At 45.0% G+C, this 16863-nt stretch overlaps 1 protein-coding gene across 5 annotated transcripts; it reads right to left on the bottom strand.

Moving 5' to 3' along the window:
• Positions 1-1805: 1805 nt before the first annotated feature.
• Positions 1806-15786, bottom strand: LOC126993165 (anaphase-promoting complex subunit 4-like). 5 transcript variants are annotated; one of them, XM_050852028.1, is made up of 6 exons: positions 15630-15769; positions 13608-13693; positions 11926-12113; positions 10694-10822; positions 7412-7542; positions 1806-3827 (listed from the first exon to the last, which is right to left on the bottom strand). In XM_050852028.1, the coding sequence occupies exons 3-6, from the start codon at positions 12035-12037 to the stop codon at positions 1851-1853; spliced, it is 2349 nt and encodes a 782-aa protein (XP_050707985.1). In that variant the 5' UTR covers positions 12038-12113; positions 13608-13693; positions 15630-15769; the 3' UTR covers positions 1806-1850. The 5 variants fall into 5 exon arrangements, with proteins under 5 accessions (XP_050707985.1, XP_050707987.1, XP_050707984.1 ...); XM_050852030.1 differs by lacking the exon at positions 13608-13693 and having other exon boundaries at positions 15720-15786; XM_050852027.1 differs by lacking the exon at positions 13608-13693 and having other exon boundaries at positions 15630-15779.
• Between the last annotated feature and the right edge of the window lie 1077 nt (positions 15787-16863).

Genomic DNA, 16863 nt, shown 5'->3' with positions numbered 1-16863 from the left:
ACCTTAATTTGCAAGCCCTAATTATTTGTATTCTCTCTTCCTCCCTTTCCAGAAGCATTTCTGCAAGTTTTCTCGCATTCCCACCTCCTCTATAGCATTCCCCACCCACTCCGCCCTCATCTTCCACCGTACCTGTGTCACTGCTGAGACGAAGTAGCTACTTATGGAGGGTTTGCGTGAGGCATGAAGCACCACTGATGACGCTGGAGACCATGGACATATATGCAATACTTTGATACTTGATCGGTTATGTGATGCACACACTCACCAAGTCTCTATTCATGAACTTTCACATTTTTTGTCTTCATTATTGATATTAGTCTGAGGGTGTTCTTTAAGGCTTTTTTTTTAACTATACATACTGGCCTTCTATTTGGGCTAGCCTGTCATTGTATTATCATTACTATCATTATTATATTGGCATTACACAGATTCATATTCCTCCGTAGGTCACCGCGTGTCTCGAGGGCTGACCACAACAAGGCGTGTCTTCAGGAGCGAGGCGCCACACACAGGCCGCCGCCCCAGGCCGCCAACACCTGCAGGCGTCGAGTCAGTAGGTTACACGAGAGGGGCTACTTTTACCCGCTGGAAGAGAGTAAGTTTACAAAAGCTGAGCCGTAATTAACTTAATCTTTGAAAAAAAAATCAGATATTCGTGTTGTGCATGGTGTTCGATGTTAGATTTAGTTTTCTGTTATCAATACTACGCTACTACTACTACTAATAATAATAATAATAATAATAATAATAGTCTACTACTACTACTACTACTACTACTACTACTAGTCTACTACTACTAGTCTACTACTACTACTACCACTACCACTAGGCTACTACTACTACTACTACTACTACTACTACTACTACTACTACTACTACTACTACCACTACTACCACTAGGCTACCATTACTACTACTACTACTACAATTTAACTTTAATATTTTGCCATGATGTGTTAAAGAAAATAATCCTAAAACTATATAGCTTACATCAGTATTTTTATTATGATATGGAAAAGTTCAGAGGTCATGTTAATTAGTGTGTAGATCCACTGCATACTAAGTTATCCTGCTTCTCATTCTTCTCCCTTCATTCAGCTTTATTCCAGTTTTCTTATGGATATCGACTCCAGGCATTATATAACATAGGTGTAGTGTATCTATTGGAAATTTGTTTTCAGCTTTATTCCTGTTTTCTCATGGATGTTGACTCCAGGCATTATATAACATAGGTGTAGTGTATCTATTGGAAATTTGTTTTCAACTTTATTCCTGTTTTCTCATGGATGTTGACTCCAGGCATTATATAACATAGGTGTAGTATATCTTCCAATAATTTGTTTTCATTCTTTTCCCTACTCCTGATTTCCTGCTCTCCTTCACCTTGCAGCCCTCCGTTTTCTTCTCAGTACCTTCATCAAGCTTTCTCCAGTAAGCACAAAAAAGCATAGATGCATCAGGAGTCTGCAAGTCATCTCAGTCAACCTAAATGTGGGCTTTTTTTAAGTCAACACTATACAGACACACAAATACATGTTGTTGCTGTTTCTGTTAGTGAGATTCCTTTGATATTGTAAAGGTAATAGTCTTTTTTTTTGTGTTGGTAAGTTTGGCTTGTCTTTTCCTCCACCTCCTCCTCCTGCCTGGTGCCTTATTTCCTTACCCATAGCCATAAGCCTCCTCCCCCTCACCCATTTGCTGAACATCCCACAGTTACCAGTATGTGCATCACACTGCATTGCTTTTCCTAAATTTGCCAATTTTATCAAAACTTTTCTCAGGTAAAATAAAAATAAGTCTAATAAATTTGTTTGTTTATTTATACAAAATTTTTAACTGTCCTTACATTACAGAGCATCGGCCTGATCGTCGGATGCACCCGAGGCATTCATGATGGACTCGTGCTGGGCAGCAGTGTCCTCATCCTCGTCATCATCGTCATCTTCATCCACCTCCATTTCAAACAGCCTTACACGTCGTCTGTTCTCTGAGAGGAGGAGAGCAACTTTTCTGGAGCCTGACACAGCCAAGGAAGCGAGTGGGCCGCCCTCCAGCCGCCGAAAGCCACTGGCGTCCACCAGCGCTGCAGCATCACGGGGTGGGATCCCGGCCTCGGCAAGGGGTCGGTCTCCACACATAGCAAGTGGTTTGAGCTCTCCTGCTGCAGCCAACACCCAGAGCTGGATGAAGAGAGCCACACGGGGGTCAGCCGGGTCCTGAGCCAGGACGGACAGAGTTTCCTCAGTGTAGAATTGGGCACCCATGAGCTTTAGCAGGGAGTTGGCAGGCGTCTGATCTTGAGAGCCACTCCGCACACCATCCAGTCGTGAAAACACAAAAGGCATAGCCTCCACATGGTGGGCAGGTCTCTGCCCTAACGGGGCACGGACCAGAGACTCAGGCGTGGTGGGCCAACGGGCCAAGTAGAGCGTGGACTGGCCAGGGCTGGGCAGCACCACGGTGTAGACGGCAGAGTCTCTTGGGCAGCTTATCTGACTCACCCCAACCGCTGCACCCTCCTCTACCCCCACGATGGGCACCCAGGAGGCCACGCTGATCGCCTCGCTGATCACGCGGGCGGGCTGGCTGGCCATGTCCTCCAACACATTGGCCAGGTTGTTGCGTTCCTGCATGAGGGAGCGGTCGCGGTGGTGCGGGAAGATGATGGGGTGTGTGGCCAGGGTCGGGTGCTTCTCCAGGAAGGCCACCCAGGGGTTGGGGCCAGACTCTGGAGGACAGGAGAGCGGCGCATCCTTCAGGTACTGGCCAACACGCTCCAGACGAAACCGTGGCCGCCTCTCGCCCTGTGCAGCAGCAGGGTTGGTGGGGGTGTCCTCCAGGCCATCATGGAGGAACTCTGCGATGTAGGTGAGGTCCTGCTGGGTGCCACGGGTCATGTCCTCCGGAACGGCCTCGCCCCGCGCCCGCTGCACCACCACGTACAGCCAGCGCAGGAATGCCTTGAAGGTGGTCATGGCAGCATCTATCACCTGCTGCAGCTCCACCGCCTTGAGAACAAAAGCACCGGCCTCCTGCACAGCCCGCCCCACCGCCTCCTCCTCCACTCCCACCCCCAGCATCCCAAAGCGGTCATGGCAGCGAGCCAGACCCATTAATGCACTCAGCTGGTGCACCAACGCCTGGCCCACCGCCTGTACATTTCTCAACACCAGTTTCTGGATGTTGGAGTAGCTCAGCTCAATGGAGTGGCCCAGCTTTTTCAGGCCCTTTTCAGTCAGTTCATTAGACAGGAAAACCTCAAATTCCGAGGAGGTGCGGCCAAACACCAGGAGCTCCAGGAAGTCTGCCACACCTCCCTCGGGCACCATGCGAGCATAATCGGCCAGTTTGTGGTCAAGCTCCAGCAAGATGCTCTCCCAGGCCTCCTCAAGTAGTGTGAGGGTGTGGCTGGCATAGCTCATCAGCCCCAGGATCTGGCCGTACCGCCGGGCGAGGGCATGCAGCTCTCGGTGGCGGCAGGACAGCACAAAGGTTTCCACCGTGGCATGGACCACCTCTCGCCCTGCCCCAGCCTGCCGCTCTAACATACAGCTGAGCAAATGCAGGTCATGGGAGGGTGTGGCATCCAGTACTGGCCCTGCACCTGGCACTGTGTCGCCAAGCTCCACGGTGGCACAGTGGAAGAGGCCAAAGGCGTAGAGGTGGACAGCAGCAGCGGCAGTGCCCACCGTGAGGAGTGTGAGGCAGGTCTGGTCCCTCAGCAGGCGCCCCTCATGCCAGCCCTCCTCCTGGTCCTCCCCGGTGCCTCCTGTGTAAGTCTTGGAGAGGGACGGCAATGGGGGAAGGTAGCTGTCGGAGGTGTCCTGGGGAGAGAGGGTAACATTGTACTGCCTTGCTATGACACATCCACTGAACTGCATTTTGCTGAGGAAACAGAAACATACTACTAATAGTACATACTACATACTGACTAATGACGACTGAAGAAGAAAATGTAAGAAAGTAAAGATACGAGTACTACGTAGTGAAGCTCGCAGGTATATAAAATGTTAGGTAGACATTTCTTTAGGAATATTGTAATGTGACATGACAAAAGGCAACTTGTTACTGCATATTATTTCTAGAAAGATGTGTGTGCCAATTCATGTGCAGCACTCCATTTAGTTAGTATACACATGAGAGAAAAAAGTAATATGGAAAACGGAGCTGAGGTATATTAATGAAAGTCAAAATAAAGATTGATGATACAACTTTTCTCTTGACTTTCATTTTATGCTACAGTTCAATTTTCCAGAGTATTTATCAGAATATTTTTCCCCCAACCTAAGGACTAAATGGAATGGTGCATACAAATTAGTGAACATTAACCCGGTAGCAACGACGGGCCAAATTTGTGCCATGATATAAACCCCCCAAAATAGATGATACTAATCTGATCACAAATGCTTTGATATATATTATGAAATGGTTTGTGTGAGTGATGATTTTTTCTCATTTTTCTCGCTTACAGGGACCATTAAGAAACATGATCCCCGCTGCTACCGGGTTAAGATAGGTTGCTCCCCCGCTGCTACCGGGTTAAGATAGGTTGCTCTGACCCGTCATGTTAGCAATGGTTGAACTATAGTTGGTCCAAATTAGCTTGGCCAATTTGCGAAAGCCTTTTCACCTGATTGGCTGTTAATGACATCATAGATTGTATCAAAGACACGTACCAAATATATGGTTGAGAGATAATCTCTCTTCTTTCATAAAAAAAAAATAAAAAACTTAATTTGAACGACACTCTCTACTTAAACAATCAATGACATCCAAAAGTACAAAGTACAATACTGCAAGTTTTCAGTTTTCAAGGGAAACGGGCCTGCAAAATGAGCACTGAAAGATGATAGTAGGGGGCTATCTATAAAAGTAATTTCACTTCGTTAGGCATACCAAATATAATCGCTTAAAAAATATACTCTATAATAACTGAATACAGGTAGGAATCATTGTATTGAGGAATAAGATATGTATCTGGGGCTTGGAGCGACGGGTAGGCTATGTATGTACTACGCTTAGCACAACAGCCACAGATACGAAACTTATTCCTCAATACAATGATTCCTACTTGTATGAAGCTACTGTAGAATATATTTTTTATGTGATTATATTTGGTATGCCTATGTGAATGAGCTATGTAGGAAATAATGACGGAAAGTGTGCATTACTTTATAGATAGCCTACTGTCATCACCTTCAGTGCTCATTTTGCAGGGCCCGTTCTCTCTTGAAAACTTGCAGTATTATGATTGTACTTTGTTTCTTAAGTGATGTCATTAATTGTTTAAGTAGAGTGTCGTTATTCAATTACGTTTCGAATATTTTTTAATCATGAAAGAAGCTAGATTATCTCAACCATATATATTTGGTACGTGTCTTTGATACAATCTATGATGTCATCAACAGCCAATCAGGTGAAAGGGGGGCGGAGCTTAGCCAGAATGGGAGAGGGGCTTCTCGGTGCAAATTGGCCAAGCTAATTTGGACCGACTATACTTAGATTCACTGAGCATGATGTTGTCTGTGTCAAGTTTTATATAGATTTCATCCCACTTCCACCTCCCAGATCTTGCCTAAGACCCATATTCTCAGATGCTTTTGGCTCTCATGAATATTTCCAAAGTCCACAAAGGAGATTGGCTGGGTTCTCATGAGTGTTTTTCCCATTCATGATGCAGAAGCCTTGTCAAACTAATCACAATGCTCAAAAAATTACTCATGGAAATACTAACACATCTCTATAAAAACCTTACCAAATGGGGGTCGTAAGCCCTGAAATGTTGAGAATATGGGCCTGTGATGCTCCTCAGGGGTGTCAGCTGCATAAATTAATCATGAACAATACCCAATCTGCATTTTTCAGGTTGCGTTGATGCATAATGCTAATCATTGACTATTACAATGATGTCAGATCCACCAGCTCAGTTCACAAGAAACCCTCCGTGCCCTTGTAACTTATGTAGTGAACAAATATGTGTGTTGTTTGTCATCCCATGTCCCCTCAACTTTTTTACAATCTGCTGTGACCTTGGGGCCTGGTTGTTCACACTGCATGTAAAGCTTGCTTGCATAGCTATGCATCTGGTGTGAACAGTCAGAAGCAACTGAAAGCCACATGGTGGCATAGTGTGCATAGCACAGCTTCACTTTCTGTGAGAACAGGCCATCAACCAGTCAGCCAAAGAGGTACCCCACTCACTGAGTGAGTTGGGGAGGCTTTTCACATCAGGGAGGTACACTACATCAAGGCATGCTTGCTAACTACACCACAGAGGTGCCATGGAGTTATTTATATATTATAACCTAGCCATGAGTCCAAGTTTGTTTAAAACAAATACTGTATATTCTGTTCCTTCGAAAGTACCAAGGGCAATTATAAGATGGGCATTGAAAAGGCAAAGAGTACCAGAGAGATTGCTTGAATCAGTGATGGGACTATATGAAGGTACAAAATTGAGAATGAAAACAGTGGTGGGAACATCAGATGAGTTTGAAATTGGAGTGTGGGTTCACTAGGGATCTGCCCTTAGCCCGCTCTTGTTTATAACAGTAATGGAGGAGGCAACAAAGGAAGCAAGAGGAGAGGCACCATGGGAGCTGCTGTATGCAGATAACTTGGTAGTAAATGCAGAGACAGCAGAAGAAGTGAAAGAAAAGTTTAATAAATGGAAGGAAGGAATGGAGGAGAGAGGTTTGAAAATTAATATGGAGTCTACTCGTGAATCATAGCATCCCTCTAAGAGCAGAGCTGGGGTGTACCAAGTGTGTATAAAGGCCCGTCCACACAATCGAGCAGTGCCCTCGAGCACAGGCGAGCGGTCTGGCCATTGACGGGCTTACCGCTTGTGCCCGCTGAAAAACTACTAGGTTTTCAGCAGGCATAAGCGAGTTTTTCAGCGGGCACAAGCGGTAAGCTCGATCGTGTGGACGGGCCTTCAGATCAGTTATGTTGTATGGAGCAGAAACATGGGCTCTAACTAGAAAATCGATGGAAGTATTGAGAGCAAATGATCGCAGAATGCTGAGGTATATGGCTGGGATCAGGTGGATGCAGATGTGGCTAACAGATGTGGAGTAGAGGACCTGGAAACGGTGATCAGAAGGGAGACTCCGATGGTTTGGACATGTAAAGAGAGCAGGGGAGGATACAGTGCTGGGAGTTTTGGAGAGATTGAAGATAGAAGGAAGGAGACCACTTGGTAGACCTAGGAAAACGTGGAGGTGTATACAGGAAGACTTGGCATTGATGGGATTGGATGAGCATTGGGCAGAAGACAGAGTAGAATGGAGGAGAGCCATAAAGTGTCCAACCACTCAGAAGAGTGAAAACGGACGTTAAGTGAAATGATGATGATGATGATGATAATTCTGTTCCTTCCATCCCTCACTTTCCTTCTCCTCCTAACCTGAAATATTGTGTCCTCCTTGGTGGGTTCCTCAGGCATGTGGGCGGCCCAGCTGAGGGACGTCACCTCGGCCTTCACGTTCAGCCTGTGCACGGAGCTGCTGTCCTCGATGTCCACCAGCACCACCTCCCCTGCAACACAAGGCTGTCTCAAGAACTGGAATACACTTGATTCCTGCACTAAACATCTAGTTCGCCACCTTTGCGCCTTATCTCTAAAACTAAGGTCACTGTGGCACTGCAAGACAAGGCACACTTAAGTCTTGCAGTAAATTGCTCGCTCGATTATTTTCTTGCCCTTTTCCTCCAGTGCAGGGTTTCTCATTAAAAACTCGTTTGACATGAAAAAAATGTACGTAGTAGTAAGTTCAGTTCCTGCCCCCTTTTAGCCCATTCAGCTGGATCCTTAACTCCAAGCTGGGTATGTGGGGACGCTGCTGATTGGTTGTTGGTGAGCCAGATGTCTCTTCTCTATCACTATGTAACATCTCAAAACACAAACGTACACATACATTGTCATTTTCTGTCACATAGCCTGTTAACAAAATTAAATGCTACCAATAAAATTAACAGCATATATAACCTTGTACCTTCATTGATTACTGCATCATCACAATATTTACAAAAACCATAACAAATCCAAAAGGAGATGCCTCGGAATGACGTGGGAAAGAAGTCAAGAATAAAAGATCCAGGAACTGTTAAAAATGTGAGTAAAAAGTGAGGTAGTATTTGCCAGTCCATTCTCACCATTCCAACTTACTCGTACCTCAGAATGGCCTCAGAACGGACTAGAAAAGGTACCTCAAAATGGACTAGGAAAGTTACCTCAGAATGGACTAGGAAAGGTACCACAGAATGGACTAGGAAAGGTACCTCAGAATGGACTAGGAAAGGTACCTCAGAATGGCCTAAAAATGGACTAGAAAAGGTACCTCAGAATGGACTAAAAAAGGTACCTCAGAATGGACTAAGAAAGGTACCTCAGAATGGCCTAAAAATGGACTAGAAAAGGTACCTCAGAATGGACTAGGAAAGTTACCTCAGAATGGACTAAAAAAGGTACCTCAGAATGGACTAAGAAAGGTACCTCTGAATGGACTAGGAAAGGTACCTCAGAATGGACTAGGAAAGGTACCTCAGAATGGACTAAGAAAGGTACCTCAGAATTGACTAAGAAAGGTACCTCAGAATGGACTAGGAAAGGTACCTCAGAATGGACTAAGAAAGGTACCTCAGAATGGACTAAAAAAGGTACCTCAGAATGGACTAGGAAAGGTACCTCAGAATTGACTAAGAAAGGTACCTCTGAATGGACTAGGAAAGGTACCTCAGAATGGACTAAGAAAGGTACCTCAGAATGGACTAAAAAAGGTACCTCAGAATGGACTAAGAAAGGTACCTCAGAATGGACTAAGAAAGGTACCTCAGAATTGACTAAGAAAGGTACCTCTGAATGGACTAGGAAAGGTACCTCAGAATGGACTAAGAAAGGTACCTCAGAATGGACTAGGAAAGGTACCTCAGAATGGACTAAAAAAGGTACCTCAGAATGGACTAAGAAAGGTACCTCAGAATTGACTAAGAAAGGTACCTCTGAATGGACTAGGAAAGGTACCTCAGAATGGACTAAGAAAGGTACCTCAGAATGGACTAGGAAAGGTACCTCAGAATGGACTAGGAAAGGTACCTCAGAATGGACTAAGAAAGGTACCTCAGAATGGACTAAAAAAGGTACCACAGAATGGACTAAGAAAGGTACCTCAGAATGGACTAAGAAAGGTACCTCAGAATGGACTAGGAAAGGTACCTCAGAATGGACTAGGAAAGGTACCTCAGAATGGACTAGGAAAGGTACCTCAGAATGGACTAAAAAAGGTACCACAGAATGGACTAGGAAAGGTACCTCAGAATGGACTAGGAAAGGTACCTCAGAATGGACTAGGAAAGGTACCTCAGAATGGACTAGAAAAGGTACCTCAGAATGGACTAGGAAAGGTACCTCAGAATGGACTAGGAAAGGTACCTCAGAATGGACTAGGAAAGGTACCTCAGAATGGACTAGGAAAGGTACCTCAGAATGGACTAGGAAAGGTACCTCAGAATGGACTAAAAAAGGTACCACAGAATGGACTAGGAAAGGTACCTCAGAATGGACTAGGAAAGGTACCTCAGAATGGACTAGGAAAGGTACCTCAGAATGGACTAGAAAAGGTACCTCAGAATGGACTAGGAAAGCTGCCATGAAAAAAAGATCCAGGAAATGTGAAAAATATGAGTAAAAAGTGAGGTAGTATTTGCCAGTCCATTCTCACCATTTCAACTTACTTGTACCAGAAAAAAAAAAAAAAAAAAAAAAAAAAAAGAAAACTAAGGCAAGGTATGACCATAAATGTACATAAAGACTGACTTATAAAAAAAACATCATTAAGTCTTATCCGTACAATAAACTTTCCACAGCAGTTTTTTTTCCCCATTACATATAGTACAAACTGAAAAACTGAGGCAAAGTGAACAAACAAGCTATATATTGACAGAATAAAGATCGACTAATTAACCCGGTAGCAGCGGGGATCATGTTTCTTAATGGTCCCTCTAAGCGAGAAAAATGAGAAAAAATCATCACTCACAAAAAACATTTCATAACATATATCGAAGCATTTGTGATCAGTTTATATATATCTATTTTTGGGGGTTTAAATCATGGCACAAATTTGGCCCGTCGCTGCTACATGGTAAAGCCACAAATTTGGACCGTCGCTGTTACCGTGTTAATATGAAACCACTAATTTTTATACCCCAAGCTAAATTTTACACAGTTAGTAATTTTCTTCCTCCCATGAGTGCCAACTGGATAACCAAGGCGAGGTAGATAAACAAACAAACTAACAAAATAAAGATTGCCTCATTAACCCCTCGACTGCAGATTTGCTACAAGAATGGAACAAAAAGTGGCTGCTACAATTCAATGAAGAAAAATGTAGTCCTGCACCTTGGGAGGGGATATCCAGCATACCAATACCACATGGGAAATACTCCACTATCCACCACAGAGGCAGAGAAAGACCTGGGAGTATATGTTACCAGGCTACCAGTGAAGGCCAAATCCATGCCAATCGCAGCGGACAGGTTAAAAACATCATGAATTTTTATATCTCAGCTGAATTTCCCATGGTAGTTTTCTTCCCGAGTACTATAAAAATAGATTGGAACAGTGTGCTTGAATTAGCAACCTCACCCCAAAACAACAACAACTAGCTGAGAAAAGACCAACACAACATACCAGATGAGTAGCCGACAGCCAGGATCTTACTGTCAGGTCGCCACGCCAGCCCTGTGACCTTGACCCCTTCTCCCGGTGAGCTGATGACCCACACCCGCTGCCACGAGAGCCTGTGCATCGCCACCTGACCTGAGGATAATAGAGTTCAGAGTCAGTACCAGTAAGCTAATACTAGACATGTAGGTCGGTATTATAAGACACATTCGCTTGTCACATCAACTATTTCTAAAGGTCAAAGTGTGGATCATTCGGATTCTGATGAGTGTTTCTTTAGGTTCATGGTACAGGAGAGGGGTCAGACTACCACCAGGGTCATAAAACTACTTCTGGAAATGCCACAAACTCCTACGAAAGCCTTGTCAAATATGTGAACTTGGGTGACGAAATGTTTAGTAATACACCCTGTAGAGCTGAAGTTAGAGGTAGTATTGGTACGGAAAATTTTTGAACGGGATAAGTGGGTGAGGATGGTGAGGTCAGTGGAGGCTTAGTTATTGTGTGGGGGTGGAATGACTGGGTGTGGGTGTGGTATGATCAAGAGTGTGGAATGGAAGTAGGAAGGAGTAAAGTGGGTGGAATAGCGAGTGGGGAGTGTGGTGGTTTAGGGTGTATGGGGTGGATGTTGGTTATGGTAGGTGTGTGAGGGCGGAATGATTGTGGGTGGGTGTGGTATGTTTGAGTATGGAACGGGTGAGTGGATGAATGTGGGAAGGAGTCAAATGGGTGGAATAGCAAGTGTGGAGTATGGGGTGGGTGTGAAGGTGGAATGGGTGAGTGGGATGGGTGTGGAAACGAGTGAATAGGATGGAAGAATAAATGGATAATTTTGTTTAAAGTGGAAGGAAGTGGAGGTGAAGTTAGCCTTATCAGGAGGTGGAATGATTGTGGGTGGGTGAGGCATACTTTGCTGGGTGGAATGGGTGTGTGGAAGGGTGTGGGAGCAAGTAAAGTGGTTGGAAGAGTGAAGTTAACCTTTTCTGGAGGTGGAATGATTGTGGGTGGGTGAGGCATACTTTGCTGGGTGGAATGGGTGTGTGGATGGATGTGGGAGTGAGTAAAGTGGGTGGAAGAGTGGGTAAGGACATGTGGACAAATTGGAATGTAATGAGTGGATGATTTGGACTGTAGTGGAGTGGATGATTTGAATGGTGATGGGCTGTGGGTGATATGGAATGTTACAGAGAGGTTGATTTGGGTGAGCAAGAACCACTAACTAGCCAGAAGTATCTCACCCTTGATGTTAGCAATGGCCACCAGGTCCATCTTGGGCGACCAGATGCACTTGGTGATCTCGTTGGCCACATGACGCTCCTCCACCTGCTTCATGATGCATGTCGCCGCCATCCTGCGCAGCTGTCCTGACCCTCAGCTGTCAACGTGTCCAACAGCCGTCTCACAGGTTATGCCATTACTCTGTCACCTGCAGCAAGAAAACTAAATGGTGTATCTTCAAATCACTGGAGCCTGAAAGCAAGCATTCCCCTATAACAATAATAATAATAGTAATGGTCACTGGTAATAATGATAGTGATAAGGTCGCTCATATGTCACTGATCCATGCCTGTTTAATCCAAGGAAAAGCTTACTGATGTCTCTGCACTATTATGGAGCCTGAGGATAAATATTTCCCTAAAGTAATAATAATAATAATAATAATAATAATAATAATAATATCAGCCACCCCTGAAGACACCCTGCTATGTATACAAATGGTTCCATACATTTGTGGCAAGAATTGTTATCTAAAAGGAGTGTCTAATTTATATGTCTTGGTAACTTTCCTCTTTCAAAACTTCAACCTCTATCCGTGCTGTTGGGATCCATGGCTGCCACACGAGGATTTGAGGAGGTTATAGGAGGCCGGTCAGCCTACTCATGGTAAATCCAGAAAATTTCCCTACTCTACCATTCAGGCTTTGATGGATGGCCACTGGGTAGGGCTATCATTGTATCTTAAACTTCTGCTCACTAAGCAACTGTGACCTATAACTAGGGTTGTAAAGTTCCCCAGAATTTTGAACTGGGAAACATTCCATGAGAATTTTTGAATTTTTGGGAATTTTGGGGAACTGAGAAAAATTTAAAAAGTTTGTCTAAGGTGCCTTTAGACTTTTTGTGTGTGTGCGTGTGTGTGACTGAGGTTATTGTTGCCTCTTTAGACTTCAGTTTTAGGGAACTGTTAGTGAATGTCCCTGAGCCTGGTGGTGGCACAGTGTAATGTGTATATTATAACATACATGTGAATGTGTGAATGTATGTCGTATCGCCATGGCCCAGTGGCACCAGGACGTTACACACAGATGCTACGTTGTGCTTAGGAGGTGCTCCTTGCCATGGGAACGGTGTTGATTCAGCAAGCATGGTGCCGCTGGCCGCTCCTGTCCCGGGAGACGCCGGGGCAGAAGCGGCCAGCGGCACCATGATTGCTGAATCAAGGCATAGCTGCCTTAACTGCTATACTGAAAACATTGCAAAGTTTATCACAAGTATTTATCATTAATTATTAAACTTCTGAACTTAAATAAAACCTACTAACACCTATGAACAGAGGGGCTTCACTCCCCTCAACCTCCCTCACTTGAATCTAACCAGGCCTAACGATAACCCCCCCTTTAACCCCACATTTAGCCATTTGCATGGGAAATGGTTACAAAGAAAGATGAAGAGTACAACAAGACATGTCAGAAAAAATTATACATTTCTATAACTTCACCCCTCTCACAATAGCAAAAGAAACTGATTATTTCTGGTATATTTTGATGTGTTTTCAATTAACGTGTAAACTATTCTCAGCAAATGTCACTAGTTTCCTAAATTTTTCTCAAGACTCAAAAACTAGTTATCTCCAGTAAAAAGTAATGCATATCTATAGCATACAAATCAAACTCAACAGTAATAAAAGTTTCAGACTCACAATGTACAGAAATGAGGAAAAATAGGCACCCGAGCTCTCACAAGACTGTCAGGATGGTGGACGCTGGTGCTGTCAGAGTTGCATCGCTGCCTCCATCACATTGACAAAGTCGCATTAAGAAGTGTATCACAAATATTTATAAAAAAGAATTAACTTAAAAAATATTATTAAACCTAACATCAACTCCTTAAGGAAGAGGGTTTCACCCCCCTCACAGCCCTGATTTTAAACTAACCAGACCTAACATCACCTCCTAACAGAGGGTGCCTTCACTCCCTTATTTAGCCATTTCCATGGGAAATGGCTAAAAAGAAAGATGAGGAGTGCAATCAGATATGTGAGAAAAATAAGGGCTAATATATACTGAATTTATGATAGCCACTTCACACAAGGTAAATATTGACATTGTTGCATTTTGATCTTTGAATGCTGTGCAGTAATTAGAAGCCTCCAGATAAAAAAAATCTAAATATTGATATTAAAATTTTATTACCACAGCCTAACACATCCCACTTTGGCAGTGGGGGAAGTGGGGGGGTTACGTCAGGTATGTTAGATACAGTAGTTAGGCTAGGTTAGATTTGTTGTTTGCTTACAATAAACATGTCAGACACTGTGTGGTGCAGTTGTTGTCAGTAGAGGGGGAGAAGGTGACTGCCACCTACATAGTGACCAGAATGCAGTGTGATGGGTGTAAAACTAAATACACACCAATAGTTGTTACCTTCACTGGTTCTTAGCAGCCGAGTCATGGTAAAGTCTGAGTACTGATGCTCCAGTCTATGGACTCATAACAGGCTTGAGTTACCAACCCTTAGGATGACAACCAGATTGGCTAGATTAATTTGAACATGGGTGACCTGAGGAGCTTGTCCTCTTGCAAGAAGGGGGTTTGTGAAGCTTGGCCTCAAACAGAAGGGGGAGGGGGGGGGCCAGTATGACACATCATTGTAAAAGATTAGTAAGACTGAGCTGCAAAATATCAATGGTAAATCTTAGGAATAGCGGCTACTAGCGGTTGCGCGTTTAGGGCACGGTGTGGTGGTAATTACAACATTTCTAGCTCATACGACGGGGTTTTGACAAGCGGACAGGTGTGTTTAAGTCACAAGGGGTGTATTTTTCCGCGCAGGCTCTTTCCTTTCTTCACCCCGGAGCTCGCAGTCTCATCGCCCATTGACTTGGAAGAAATCATGAGGCCAGCATGGAAAAATACACCCTTGTGACATAAACACGCCTGTCCGCTTGTCAAAACTCCGTTGTACGTGCTAGAAATGTTGCAATTACCACCACACCGTGCCCCAAACGCGCACCCACTAGGAGCCGCTATTCCTAAGATTTACCATATCAATAATTTCTCATGTGTTTCAATACACGCAGAGGACGTGTGGGACCGGGGGAGTAGTAGGAAAGAGCAAAAAATCTCAGCATTTCACTTGCTGGCGGTAATTAGTCCAGCATGTGATTAGACCGTGGGTGGGTGCCTGACGCCTATCTCGGGCGCCGTGCCGGGGAGAAGCACAGCCGGACGCCGCGCCAGCACCTCGGAACACTCTTAGGGTGCGGCCACACTGCACGCGGTTTGCTGGGAGGGTAGAGGGTAGCGGAATGCCTAGTGGGTCAGAGGCAAGAACAAACACGTTATCTAATACGAGTAGCTATACCGGACGCGGGTAGCGGGTTCCCTCCAAGCTTACCTGCTACCCGCGTCCTGTATGGCCACTCGTAGTAGATAACATGTGTTTGTTCTTGCCTCTGACCCGCTACCCTCTACCCTCCCAGCAAACCATGTACAGTGTGGCCGCACCCTTACAGGCACACACACACCACGCAGCCCGGTGAGTGTGCAGCACCACAAGGCGTGGGAGGCGGACGGACACCAATCCAAATATGCGTGTCATGCACCTGCGCATTACTTATCACGATCAAGAAAAGGTTAACGCTCCTCCTCGAGCAAGCACAAACCACAGCCACTCCCCCCCACCCCTCCAGCCTGTTCTGGCGTCCCTCAGAGCCACACACCTGCAGCAGCGTCCCGTGAGTCTCGCCAACACAAACCCTTCTTCTTCTTGGGTGGTTTTATGGGGCTAGTTAGGCTGTGGGGAAACAAACCCGCTTCGAGTCGCGCGGCGCGGCGGCCCTTCCTTGTTGACACGCGTGACGTCATCTCGGTCTCGGTCTTGGCTCTGCGGACGGTTTCCTCAGTGTCACTGGTCACCTCGGTTAATTTATTTTTGCTTATTTTACTTAGTTTGCTTGAGTAAACCAGGGAGGCTGCCGGCGTTGGCTGAGTGGTTAGCTTGTGGGCGCAACGTCCTGGAGAACCCGGGCTCAAGCCGCGTCCGCCCCTATAAGCTGACAATAATTTTCAGTCATCGCCGGGGCCACTGTTTCGTGTGGCATCCCATCTTACGATTGATTGATTGATTGATAGTTTATTGTTGCAGGTAAACAACAAGGGAGAAGGGAGGAACATGCCATCCCAACCCCCAGGCAGGATGAATTAAAAAGATACAATGGTAGGAAGGAAAGCACAACAAGGGAGGGGGCGGTACCTCCCCCTGGACAATAAGACAATAAAATGTGGGGACGGAGAACACTGCCCAAGCACTAGATGGGAATGAATACAGAGATAGAGTAAATACTAGTCCTTAAAGTAAAATACTGCAGAGATCACAGTTGATAGTTTATTAACCTCGTCAACATTCACTAAAAGCATATCTTGAGTCATATTCTCAGACACGTCGGAGTTTACGCACCCACATAATATAAGGCTTCCGTAGAGGTTGTTAGTATTTCCAAGGAGGGTAATTTTAAAAGCCTAGTAGTAGTTGGACAAGGCTTCTGCATCACAAACGTAAAAACATGTGAGAACCCGATCGAATCTCTTGAAAGCGTCTCAGGTTACGGGCCAAATGAAAGGTCTCAAAAGTACGGAAAGTAAGGGTTAATATAGCTTAAATACTCACTCTCTAGGCCGTCGCTTCCTCACGTATTGATCAAGATCTACAGTACCAGGTCTCCTCATTTCCGACATATTTTCGCAAATGCTGGCGCACTCACGTCACCAGGCTGTTCGAGGGTAGGTTCAGCGGGGCCGATGGGGTCAGTCGCTCTTCCAACCTCCGTGTAGTAACAGCTAGCTGGCAGTCGCTCCCAGTTTCTCTCTCACACACACACACACACACACACACACACACACATGTAAGCTAGTAATAAGAATGGAGTAGAGGGTATCTACTCATAGCCATTGACA

Source organism: Eriocheir sinensis, unplaced genomic scaffold, assembly GCF_024679095.1.
Source record: "Eriocheir sinensis breed Jianghai 21 unplaced genomic scaffold, ASM2467909v1 Scaffold574, whole genome shotgun sequence".
Classification (NCBI taxonomy): domain Eukaryota; kingdom Metazoa; phylum Arthropoda; class Malacostraca; order Decapoda; family Varunidae; genus Eriocheir; species Eriocheir sinensis.
This window is presented reverse-complemented; position numbering and strand designations above follow the sequence as displayed.

Coding starts and splice junctions, on each gene's coding strand:
- LOC126993165 (XM_050852030.1), bottom strand. CDS start 12,037: ATGGCGGCGACATGCATCATGAAGCAGGTGGAGGAGCGTCATGTGGCC. Junction 10,823..11,925: donor GGCCATTGCTAACATCAAGG/GTGAGATACTTC, acceptor TATTATCCTCAG/GTCAGGTGGCGATGCACAGG. Junction 3,828..7,411: donor AGGAGGACACAATATTTCAG/GTTAGGAGGAGA, acceptor CTCTCTCCCCAG/GACACCTCCGACAGCTACCT.